The sequence below is a fragment of the Chrysemys picta genome, chromosome 15, assembly GCF_011386835.1.
Source record: "Chrysemys picta bellii isolate R12L10 chromosome 15, ASM1138683v2, whole genome shotgun sequence".
Taxonomy (NCBI): Eukaryota; Metazoa; Chordata; order Testudines; family Emydidae; genus Chrysemys; species Chrysemys picta.
In genome coordinates, this window is record NC_088805.1 from 32,089,845 (window position 1) to 32,102,898 (window position 13,054).

A 13,054-nucleotide genomic window follows, 5' to 3' on the forward strand; every position below is an offset into this window, starting at 1 on the left:
AGCTGGGGGGCTCTGAGGAGGGTTGGGGGCGGGAGCTGAGGGGCAGGGCTCTGTGGGAGTGGCGGGTCTGGGGGGCTGGGGACGGGGAACACAGGGCTCGGGGGGCTCTGGGGGGAGTGGGGGCGGGGAGCGCAGGGCTCTGGAGGGGCTGGGGGAAGCTGGGGGGCAGGGCTCCGTGCGGCGGGGGGGCAGGGCTGTCGGGGTGCGGCGGCCGGGGGGCAGGGCTCTGGGGGGCAGGGCTGGCGGGGGGTTGTGGGGGGGCAGGGCTCCGTGCGGCGGGGCCGGTGGCCGCAGCCGGCAGTGGCGGTGTCTGGCTCCCTCCCGCCCCCGCCCCGCTCCCCGCTCCCCGCTCCCCGCCCCGCCCTCGCTGGCGCCCGCCCAGCCCCGCTCGCTGCACCGCCGGGGACGGACTCGTCGCCGCGCCAGGGCCGGGCTGGCCGCACCGGGGACGGACTCTGCCCGCCGCGCCATGGCGGGGCCCCGCGCTCTGCCCGCGCCGCCCGCCGGGCTCCGGGGACTCTCGCTGCTGGTCCTGCTGCTGGGCTGCCAGGCGGCGCGGCGCCCAGGTAGGAGCGGGCGGCGGGGCGGGGGCGGAGGGCCCCGCGATCCCGGGGGGCCGGGGCCCCGCTCGCTCTGTCCCAGGGGCCGGTCGCGGACCCCTCCCCAGCCCGGCGCCTCTCGCCCCGGGGAGCCGCCTCAGCCGGGCGGGCTCGGGTCCCGGAGCTGTGGCTGACTTGGATGCGCTGGGCAGGGAAGCGCCCGGGCTGGGGGTGCCATGGGGCGCTGCCCCCCCGGGCCCGGGCTGGGGGTGCCATGGGGCGCTGTCCCCCCTCCGGGCCCGGGCTGAGGTGCCATGGGGCGCTGGTCCCTCCGGGCCCGGGCTGGGGGTGCCATGGGGCGCTGTCCCCTCCGGGCCCGGGCTGGGGTGCCATGGGGCGCTGGCCCCTCCGGGCCCGGGCTGGGGTGCCATGGGGCGCTGGTCCCTCCGGGCCCGGGCTGGGGGTGCCATGGGGCGCTGGCCCCTCCGGGCCCGGGCTGGGGTGCCATGGGGCGCTGCCCCCCCCGGGCCCGGGCTGGGGGTGTCATGGGGCGCTGGCCGCCCGGGCTGGGGGTGCCATGGGGCGCTGCGCCCCCACACACTTGGGCACCCAGGGGCCCGGCCTTTGCGAGCGCAGCTCCCCGTTAAGCGCTCGGGCACAGGCTCGCGGGGCAGCCGGGGAACTGGCCCCTGGCGCGGGGCCCCACCATCCTGAGCCGAGCCTTTGTCGGGGGTGCGGGACCCGGCCTCTGCTCTGCCCAGTGGGGCCGGGGTGGGTCCAGGTCCCAGCCCTGCCTCCCGGGCGGGCGCCTTTGTTCTCTGCCGCTCGGGGCGGTCCCGGGGCGCTGGGGAAGCAGTGAGTTTCTGGCCGGCTGCGCCCTTCCCGTAGTGTCCGGGGCTGAGCCTGTCTCCCCGGGGAGCGGGGACTGCAAAGCCTGAGGCTGGAAGCAACAGTGTCCATGTGCCCGCGTGTGCCCCGGGAGCGCAGGGCCGGCGTGTGGCTCGCGGGCAGAGGTGGTTCCCATTAGAGCCAGGGTTGCAATGTGGCTCGGTGGCTCCGGGCACCCCCTGTCTACACGTTGTTCCAGCAGGGACCCAGGCAAGACAAAGGGCCCCAGAGAAGCTACTGGGTTTGGTTAGGCAGACGGGACGCTGAGTCTGCACTTGTAGCCGCGCATAGCCGGGCTACGCAGCCGTTCCCATCCGCTCGTCAAACTTCGCTTCTGAGCATGGAGTAGTTTTGAGAAAGGGGTGAGGGGCAGGGCTCCTTCAGCAGCCCCCCGGCTAAGCCCCTGCCTCGCTTACCCGCGCCCCCTCCGCTTCTGGCCTGAGGGGCCTCTTACTCTCCGTATTACGCACCAGCAAAGCGCATGAAGTGTGCCGGGAACCCCCAGCTCCCAGAGCGGCCGGGCAGAGATGGGGCGCGGGCTAGCAGCAGCTACAGCCTAAGGAGGGGGCGCCCACACGCGGGCCCTTTCCCAACTCCCCTGTTTGTGCTGGGGCAGCCCAACGGCCCGGCCAGAGCCGCGGCCAGCGCCCTGGCCAGTAACAGGCTGGCCATTTCAGCACTGATCTGGGAACAGCTCCCGGAGCAGAAAGCTGCCTCCTGGCTTCTGGCACAGGCCCTTGCCCCCTTTTGTGGGTCTCCAGACTGCATTGTTAATGCCCCTGGGGGTACATGCCCACTTGCAAAGGCAGGGCCCGATCCGGCTCAGTTTACTCCGGGGACGTTTGAATGAATCAGGCCCTTTATTTTATAGCTGGATGATATTCAGAGGAAAGAAAATAACTTCCAGCCCTTTGTTTAACAAAGCTGATCACTAAACTGTGAGCGTTAAAGAGTCAGTAACGTTCCCCATTTACATCTAACCTGTATTTAAATACCTGGCTCCTTCCTACCCCCTGCCCTTTCTTAACTACCCTCCCTTCAAAAATACATGTTTGAGACCCCGAGAGGGGCCCTGGCTTCCTGTAGATTGTTTTTCTGTTATACACATATGGCAAAGAAAGACAGTACAAGGCTGCAGAATGTCAGATGCTGTGATTCCATTACAGACTGGGGGAATGTCAGACGGATGAGATTTCTATTCTGTTGGCTCAGGCTTGGGACAGGGGCTGAAATGACAGCTGTTGTGATTGACCAAAAGGCTACTTTTAATTCTGTGTGTTTGTTAAACATTTGCGCACTGAGTGGCTCTCTCTTCTTTGCTCATCACAGTAATACCGTAGTGAATAATATGCTTTGCGGTTCGTTTGAGGGTGACATAAAGTCATCGCAAATTAATATAGTTAGGGCCAAAAGCCACTCTCGGAACTCTAGATTGTAACGGGAAATCCCTTGTGGGCAAGGCAGTCAGGATTTGCCCCCCGCCTTAAGATCCATTAATAACCGTGCTGTACAGACCCAGACCCAGACTATCAGGGAGAGAACAGGAGTGGCCAATAGGTGTTTCTGTTGTGACAGCTGTAAAAGGGATGGGTTTGGAAATTTGACCTTCAATACTGCCCTTGTATTTTTAACAAAGATTAATAGCTATGGATGGCAGGCAGGTGGTATAGTGGAAAAAGAAGCGTGTAGCTGCACTCTTGATACTTCTGCCCATATTCCTATAGAAAACTGCATTAAAGAATCTTGTTTTACATTTTAAATTCAAATCCATGTCTTCTTGGACAGTTTATTTTTTGTTTCACAGCAAGAAGGGTTAGATTTCCTTTATAAAGAGAAAAGAATAGTGGATATATATAGCCACAGATATAGGAGAGAGGAAGTGCACTATCCTTTTCTCTTTATAAAGGAAACCTAATACACACACACACATACACACACACATATTAGTGTGTTCATGTCATGTGTGTACACATGGGGATGAGCATAATAAAAGAAGATGTATTGATGAGGTCTCCATGGGCAGATGACTAACCGTAACTTCAGCATCAGGCAAAATATGTCCAGAGGAAGTTGCTCCATTCCTTCACTGTTTTATGCAACTGACCACTATCACCTATTTTGCTTCTTGGCTAGCCATGCCTTGGGACCTGTGGAAGGGCCAAAAGCCAGCCATGACTGTGCTCTGTGTTCTCCGTGTCCCTGTACAGATGGGTTTGGAGGACATGGCCAGTGGATCCATAACTGTGTGAAGATACTGGCCAAACCCATCCTGTGGGGTGGAATGCAGGGACCACGGGAGTTCCTGAAGCTCTACTGCTTCCCCACTGCCTGGGGGAACAGCTTGCTTCATCCCCAGCCTCTCTAGGGAGCACTGGTGTGCAGCCCATTTACCCAGGACCAGGATTTAGCCCTCAGTGCAAGAGTGATAGGTAATAAATCAACAGAGGGAACACACTGTACAGAACTCCTTTTGGTTGGCAGAGTGGGAGCTGATAATTAGTTGACCCTTTGCAAGGCTCAGTGAATTATTGCGGTAAAATCCCAAAGTTGTGCCCACAGAGCCATGAAGCCAGGGGCAGTTTGGCAGTTTCCATTGCTTACAGGTTGAGGTGCTTTGCCATGTGTCACGCCTGGGGCCAGACTAGATGATGATCATAACGGACCCTTCTGGCCTTAATCTATGAGTGGGAGCAGGACTGGGCCACGCACAAAGATCATTTGTTTGCTTCTGTCTGCCTCAGTTTGCAGTTCACTTTTGCAAAGTAACGGCTGGTTTTAAGTCAGCAGCACCAACCAATCACTAGTCTGCACGTGAGTCCCAGGGGCTTTGCCCCTTGTGGTGTCCTTTACTCCGAGGAAGAATGGGTGTGAAGTTCTACCATTCTGATTCGTAGGCACCAATACAAGGTGCAGGGCAATGGAGAATCATGTCCTCTGTTTTAAAAATCTTCCATGAGAAAACTCTGGGTGCCAGAGCAAGTGAATCAAAATCCAGTTCATTGCAGCACAGTGTGTCTGGTATGCAAATCATGAGACAAGACAACAGTGACAGGTCTTGTTAGCACTAATAATGTTCAGTCCAAGACGACTGTCAGAGCTGGGGGCCTTATCTTGCGGTCTTTCCACCTGCAGAGCTCCCACTGCAGTTGGTCCTTGGGGTGCCCACATGCCTCTATTCCAGGGCTCCTCGGAGCCACAAACAACAATCTTCAGAAGTTCAAGAACGGGGGCAGGAGGCACCTGCTGGGGCTTGGGGCTTCAGCCAGGGTTTGCTGGCCTCACTTGGTCACATGGTGCTGCTGGGCCCCCTCCCGGCACAGCAACTGCTGGAGCCAGCAAGCTGGGAGCTGCAGGGAAAGCCGCTGCTTTTCCCGCTCTCCCCACGGAGCTAAAGCAGCAGCCCTTCTGTGCAGCTCCCAGCTGTTTGCTGCCTCCTCTCCAGGTGGGGCTAACACCTGGGAGCTGCAGGGAGGGGCTGCTGACGGGGTCTGACTCAGGCTGTTGGGGGTGGGGCAAACCCTTACATTGTGCCCCCTCACTCTCAGCAGGCACCAGTGATCTCTGGCAGAAGCCCCTAGCCCCACCACCCCAACACAGGGCAGAAGCCCCAAGCTGCCCCCCCCCCCAGTCTGGCGGAGAATGGGACGGGGATGCAGGGCTCTGCCAGCCACATTTTAACTGTAAAAGAGCCGTGGTTTGGCCACCCCTGCTCTATTCCCTGCAGTGGTACAGTGCGAACTAATATTGAGACAGAGAAGTCATTCTGTTTTGGTCAGAGAAATCCTACAAGTTACCGAGGACCCTCAAAGCCCCTTTTAGTCCCTGGGAGTAGCGTACCTCAAAGGATTGGGCCCACCGAACACGAGATGTGTAAAGACATCACATGTTGAACCGCTGTGGTGATGTGGACTGTTGTCCACTAGAGGTTGTGATGAGACTACTAAATACTTCTTAAAGCCTCATGAATCTAGAACACAAATGCAGATGGAGGTATTGAGCTTCTGACTCTCCATTTAATCAGAAATATTGTATTCTCTGGCGTCTGGATATTTACCCCGGTGACTTGCTCAAGCGGTGTAATATGCCATAGGGAATGCTCTACTCATAAAACTATAGAAGACTTTCTTTTAAATAAATCAAGTGTGTCACCCAAAAGGCTAAACTGTGTATGAACTAAGCAAGATATGCAAAATGTTACCATTGTGTCCCCTCTGGAATCAGCAGCAATCCCAGTGGGAGCATCTCAAGAAATTAGATCAGCATATATGCTGCGTTTGTCAGCAGACTGTGCAGCTTGTGATAACAGTGGAATGGAATTTCCCTTATCAAAAGATATCAGAGGCCACATTAAACATCGATTTTTCTCCTTCATAGAAAGAACCTGTGGGACCATGTTCAGAAGCTATACAATGAAATGAGCAACACATTATTAAGTATCATTATTATTTGTGTTTATGTAGTGCCAAGGAGCTCCAGTCATGGCCCAGGATTCCATAGTGCTAGGCGCTGTACAGACACCCTACTTCTTTTAAATTATTGCCTCATAATGAACAAATATGGTATCTGACATTTAAACTTCACATGCAGTTGACGATGTCTGATGATGCTTCTCTCTTTACCCCTGCTTATTTGTGTTCCAAAGGGCTGTGTTACAGGGAGCAACACAACTGAATCTGCAGTTAGGTACCTTGAATATATACCTGAATGAGGCTATATGCACAAATGTTGTAAGATTAGCTGCAGAAGAAGATGAATTAAGTTCTTATACAGGCAAATGATGTAAACAAGGAAGATGCATAGATATATTATCCATCCATTGTTACACTGATAGTTGAAAGTCAAACGGCTATTGGGGGCAATAAATCAATATGTAAACAAATAGCAGGTGAGCCGGTTTATATAGAGAGTGGTGCATCATTCTACATGAGCAGGCACAAAATACGTTTGCTGTGACTATGTCATTTTTTCGTGGAAGGGCAGAATTGTTTGTGCAGGTATTTCAGTTCAGGGCCCAGGTTGTGTGCATTGCATGTGTCATTTTTTTGCAATTCTTTTTTACAAACAGAGAATTTTGAAAAGTTAATTTTATCTAGATGATTAAATATTGTGTAGCTTTCAAACGAGAATGGCTACAGCTACAGATATCAATTTATTTTACTCCTTGTGCCGTGGCAATCTGTATTTTCAGTTCCAGTGGCTTTTTTCAATTATGTTGCCTTCACAATCCAAAAGTTGTTTACCAGTGTGTTTGTATTTGTCAAGTGTATAAATGAGATTTATTATTGAACAGTAAAGGGAAAAATTTCAGGACAATCCTGTTACAAAATACCAGCTATATTCTTATTAACAATGTGCAGATCATGTCTGGGGGTGAAAACTGCCAGCAAAGTATCTTTGTGGGATTTCGATGTATGTTAAAAGAAAAGGAAAATACTGTGTAAGTGGCAGAGTTGGTCACCTTCCAATTCTCCAGTCTATCAGGTTAGATTTACGTACTTACAAGAGTCAGAAATTGTTGCTTTGAGGAGTGACATAGTTCTCCATGTTTAACTACTTGAATTGCAAGACCTAGCAGCTGAAAGCTTCTGTGCATCACAAACGCATCTGACTATGGTCCAAAATCCCCAGCATGTCTCTGTAGTAAGTCAGAAGAGCAGGCTGGATACTGCCATGCAAATGCGGATGCTAGCCTCCCACTTGTCTTCTGCAAAACAAGTAGCTTTGTAAGTGGGGCAGGGATTGTCTAAAATGTACATTATACAGTGTGTGATGTCAAGCGCAGTGCAACACCACTGGAGCAAAATCCCCCCCAAAGAGAAATATGCACATTAATACTAATCAGCAGCAGTGTGTGTGCAGCTAAAGCATAAGGGGTGGCATTTCTTCAGAGACAGAAATTCCACAGTGTATCTGAACACAATGCTTGTACTTATGAGATTGGAAAGAAGACAAAGACAAGCCTGAAGAGAGAGATGCATTAACCTTTCCAGGTGCATGACAGATGCCGCTAGCACACTGGACTAGCAATTTACGTAGGCTGTTCCCTGGGGGCACAGCGCTAAATTGATTCCATATAACTCTAGGGCCATTTTATCAACCATGCAGCCAGACACAAGGATGAGATACTTGAATAGCACATATTGCCCGTGTTCCTATATGGAAAGTTGCTGCCATGAATTGCATAACATTGGGGTTAAATAATAACGGAGCTCTCCAAGCTATGGCCACGAGGGTGATCTCTTGAATTTTTCTGGTGTTTTGTCTCATTGACTGGAATAGGATGGAAGAGGCACATTAATGCCAGTATTCCTGAAAGGGAGACGCCAGGTTTGCAGCCTTGCCATAACTTTCAAACCAATGTGGTTTGTTTACAAGTGCACAGATGTGTTTTCTAACTGCCGGCCTTGCAAACTCAGCCTGGGATCTGAAAGCTAAGGTAGACTTTGTGTTCTACACATTGCCCAAAAGGTCCTCCAGGCCAAATGAGGTCCAGTGCAACACTTGTGCAACCCCACTGTCTGCAAATTAAGTGGCTACCCCTTTGCCTTCAGAGGTCTGAGTTGGCACTGCTGCATAACTGATTGGCATTCTGCTAACCATTCTGTTCCTGAGGCACCAGCCAAACTAGAATGCAGCTCACTCTCTCTTAGCTCTGCTGACCCGGCAGCATTAGCAGGAGGGAAAAAACCACTCAGATGCATGTTTGTCACGCTGAACAGCACATCTTAATGCATCCACAGGGAGGGAACAGGTCTGCTGAGGAAGACAGCACTAGTTTTACATTGTCATTTTTCACGAAAGACCCTCCCTTCTGGGCGCTCACCCTCGCAGGGGTCCCGTGTACTCATTCAGAAAACACATTCAGCACGAGCCAGGCTTACATACCCCTCAATCCAGCTACACGCTGTAAAGTGCAGGGGTGTGACATGTGCCTTTGCCACTTTGAGCTGAGCATCTCCATGGTTAAGTTTGTCAGCAGTTCACTTTCCCACAACAGCGCTTCCATGCAAGGTGCTTGCTGGCTAAACCTTTGTACAGCATATATTTTGAGACAGGTTTCCCAGGCAACTTCAGCAACATAACTTGCCTTTCTGGCAACGACACATTCATGCACGATTGCCAATATGCTTCATTTTTGGCTCAGAGGTGTTAGCTGATGTAAAGAAGCATGTGAAAACAATGGGGCCTGACACAGAAGAGGAACTGCTCACAGTAGGGCAAACACTTGAAGCAACCGATGGCTGTTCTAAACCCCTATTTGCTCAGCAAACATGCATGCACATGGGCACACATACACACGTCTAACTGGAGCCACCGGGCCAACTTGGGAATAGTGCCCTCCAATGGCGGGCCAGAGCGCAAGCAGGCAGGGAGGAGTGCATACGAGCACCACGCATAGTCTTCAGAGTTGGGTTCCGAGCCAGGCATGTCAAAACAGGCATCTGTCCAGAGCTTGCTCTTCTCCAGTTAAGACAATGTACCCCTGCGGCTGCAGCTATGGCCGCAGACAGAGAATAGTAATGTGAGTGCCGTGTTTCCGGCTCTGATGAGCCAGGACTGGGTCCCTCGGGGCACTAAGAGAAGGATTCCAATGAAGTCCTTACTCCACTGTTGCTTTCAGAGGAAGTTCACACCTCTGCCCCTGAACTGGCTAAAACAAATTCTGTGCGACAGTCAGATTGCTGCCAAGTAGACTTTGTGGCCTCAGGCAGGTTCTGTCTGTGGAAAGATCATGTCTTATTTCTGCTGACTAGGACTGAAGTGGCACTGGCAAACACCCCTCTTTAAAGAGCTCTGGGATGGAGGACAAACCCTGTAGTCATTCAGAGAGGAGTCACTCCTCGATCCCAAATGAGGGGTGGAGCCGTTGAGGGTTCGGTCGTGCTGCCATGCTAGGGTAGGATACTCCGTTTTCAGCTGAGCTCATGGCCAATTTATTCCAGCACTGAGAGTTTTCTGATTCAGAAACAAGAAAGCTGTCGGCTGATACACGCCAGCTTTGGTGCCACCACAGAAATGCAAAGCCTCGTTGTCACCATCATTCCCACAGCAAATCTCCTCTGAATTCAATAGCTCAAGCTTTGTGTATTATCGGATGTAGCACCGATGGTGGTGAGATCCCTGCAAGAGTGAAGGAGCACACAGCACACGTCAGGGACGGAGGTGGTGGAAACTCACATTTGCAGCCCCCCGGGCCACTTTGTGCAGGGCTGGTCCCACCATGCTGCGAGAGAGCAGCCTATGGGCCGCTCTAACTTACACCAGCTCAAGCCATCCCACTGGGCTGAAACCACAGCTGGGGAACGATGGGGCATAGCGATGTCCCCGTCAAACCTCTACACTGGGTGTGTGGCATCGGAGTTCCTGCATTGACTCTACATCAAGCACTGGGGTGATCCGCCCAGACCCAGTATGCCAGCCTGGAAAGTTACATTCTGGTGGCGGTGCAGCAAAGCAGCTACCCCACAGCCTGTCATTCTGAGTCAGCAGAGACTAGGCATGTGAGCAGGAAAGCTTTTAATACAATTTTGCCACCATTTCAAACCCTGACGTCCCACCATAGGCTTTAGCACACTGCAGTAGCTCAGCAAACCTTTAATATTTCAGTAATGGTCTATCATAATGGCAACAGGAATTCTCAGCACAGTGTCACTAGTTCATAAAGCATATTTGTGTCCAAAAATGTTGTAGAGGGAGCAACTGTATATAATACAATTACAGAGCTACAGAAACCACTGGCTGGGGCAGAAAGCAAGGGAGGGCTGTAAACCAGGGGAAAGAGGGGCGCATTCAGCAGAGATTACAGACAGAAGGGAGAGCTGAGGGTGGAGAATAGAGAGGAAGAAATGCCACAGGAGAGGCTGGAGGCAGAGAGGATTTAAAACCCAGTAGGAATCCGGTGCCAATAACCCTTCTACTATTTACATTCAGCTTACATGACTGAAAAAGTTCACCCATTGCTTTCAGTGACCAGCACTTCAGGAGTGTCAAGGTTTTCATCCTCATTAGCCCATCCTTTGGTAAGTGATCTGAGGAGGAATGGCCAGCACTGCTGTTGGGAGAGAATAAGGGAAGCATCCGCTCCCAGTCTCTAGTAAGGCCTGATCTGTGTTATGGACATTTGCACTGATGTATCTCCCTGGAACCACCCACTCTATTCCACTGCTAGGACTGGGCAAGCAAGCCCTGGGCGCTCCATTCACCTGGTGTCTCTGCCACCCTGAGTTTGGACTCAGCAGCCAAATAACGGGTACTATGCACGTTCCAGTATAACAACAATTCATTGCAATGCTTTCCTGAATATAGTTCTTTTCCACTTCCATGCTAGTAAACAGGGAAACACCCCCAAATGTCTCTCTCCTTTCACAGCTTGTTAACAAGTAAGTTGTTTAAAATGGTCTTGTAAAGCCCCTTGGGGCCACTCTACTCTCATCTACATCCTTGTTTGCTAAAAATCCACGTCCTGCAACCTTGCCATGACAAGTAAGGAGAGTTCAGGATAGACTGCCTCTTTCACGCAAGTGGCTTTCACTTCTGGGGGCTGAGCCATTCATTTTAATTGCTCATGTTAAGTAAGCAGAGCCTACTCCATCAGGCTGGTTCAAAACCACACAGACATTTCTCTGGGGTGATTGCTACTGGACTACATCATGGGGATGATTAAGAGAAGGTATAAATAATTCTGTTACTCAGATCCCCTTCTCTCCCAGCCCACCATCCTTCCCTGCCCTCGCACACTTTAATCATAAGGATTTTAGAAATTTGACAAAATCTACAATGTTAAGCAGTGAGAGATGGCAGGACACTAAGCAAGTAAAGTGTTATTAAATAGAGAATGGGGCCTTGTCATTATTACTATTGTCTTATGTTTATAGACTATCAGCACCTTCCACCCTTGAGAATCCCAATGCATCTCAGAGAGACTACATACTGAGACGACATCTCCTAGAGTCTGACCCTGCATCCCTAGGAAGTCGAGGGTAATTTTGGAAGCCTGGGGGTGCAGAATTTGGTCTGGCATATTACAAAGTTGTTGAGATGGCCGTCTAGGTAAGAGGACCACACACAGCATTGCAAAGGTTATAAAAGTCCAGGACAAGAGCACAACTTGAATGCCCTTACAAAAAGTGCCGTACGACGTTTAATGTCTATGCAGAACAGACAAAACCTCATTTTTTAAAGTCTGTGACAGCCCCATTCAGAGTCACTCGGTTCATCTGCACTGGAGGTTGAAGTGGTGTAATAATAAAAAGTGAATCATCTAACTGACAATTGAGGGGAATTTTTGAATGAACTGCTTGGAAGCATGAAGTGGTGTTGTAGACGTGTTGGTCCCAGGATATGAGAGACAAAGAGGGGGACGTAATATCTTTTACTGGACCAACTTCTGCTGGTGAACAAGACAAGCTTTTGAGTTCCACAGAGCTCGTCCCCAGACCTGAGAAACGGAATCATCAGCCCTAAAGAACAGCTCCGTGGAACATGGACGCTTCTCTGTTTCACCATCAGAAGTTGGTCTGATAAAAGATACGACCTCACCCAACTAGCCTCTCTGGAAAAATGAAGTCACACTGGAACTTCCACCCATGGTTCCCCTCTCCTCCCCCCCCCCCCCCCCCCCGTTTAATAACTAGAACCCCTTGAAAAATCAAATTTCTGTCCCATGGGAAATTCTGGTATTTCAGCATTTGGTTATGTATCCTAATTCCAGGTGAAGTCAAAATATCAAAATGTTCCATTGACCTGAGCAGCCATCTGAACTGCTGGGTTGCCTCATGGGAAATTGTAGTTCCATGTCCTTCCCACATCCATGCTACCCTTTGGCCTGCACTTCATCTCCCATGATGCACCATGGTCTTTCCCTGAGGCTGAGCCACTGTGATTCCTCCTGGGAGTTGTAGTTTCCTGTCCCATGAGGCACTACAGTGACTCAACTAGAGGGAGAGACTGGTGAGAAACAGAGTCTGGCTCCGTCACTGGGCCATGGGGGCATGAAGGACCAGGAACTACAAATTCCATGAGGCACCATGGATGCAAGTGGATGCAGAGCGTCCCGTCAATTTGAAATGACATGTTTTGTTTAGACCTTCACAATGGAAAATTGAGATGAAATCAGTCTTTTCTGAGAAAATTTTTGGCTCTAATGAAATCCCATTTTCCTTTAGGAAAATGTTTCATTTGAAATTTTTCAACCAGCCCTATTGCTAACCCATCTTTCATTTCTCTTGGTCTCATAAAGCAGAAAGGGTCTGACATCCTCTGGGGGCTGTGTGTCGCCACAGAGAGAAGAGACGTGCCACTGAGTCAAACCTTGCCCACTATCATTTGCATGTCAGCCCCATTCATGATATTCCAATGGTTGGATAAAGATGTTAATGTGACATAATCCTAATAAACTAGGTGCCTGGAAATGAGAGAAGAAAAAGCCAACTCTAAAGTAGCGATGATGTCTAAAGCGCTGGCATCTGTGAATGTCCTTCTCCTGGGTGTCTTCATCACAACTGGTTGACATTTCTGCCATGCTGCTTCATAAGAACTTGTAACGGGGGAGAAAGAAATGTCCAGCCTTAGATAACATGTAAACTGCACAGTCTGCACTTTCTGCAGCACAGCAGGACCCATACATC

The 13,054-nt window shown here is 51.1% G+C and overlaps 1 protein-coding gene across 2 annotated transcripts in view; it reads left to right on the top strand.

Annotated features, from left to right (window-relative positions):
• Window positions 1-405: 405 nt before the first annotated feature.
• SEZ6L (seizure related 6 homolog like) overlaps window positions 406-13,054 on the top strand; it is a 155,228-nt gene continuing 142,579 nt past the window's right edge. Inside the window, exon 1 of one of the 2 annotated variants that reach the window (XM_065568899.1) lies at window positions 406-566. In XM_065568899.1, coding sequence (XP_065424971.1) covers window positions 470-566 — 97 coding nt within the window. In that variant the 5' untranslated portion in view covers window positions 406-469. The remainder of the gene's footprint in view (window positions 567-13,054) is intronic. The other variant, XM_065568897.1, reaches the window with a different exon arrangement.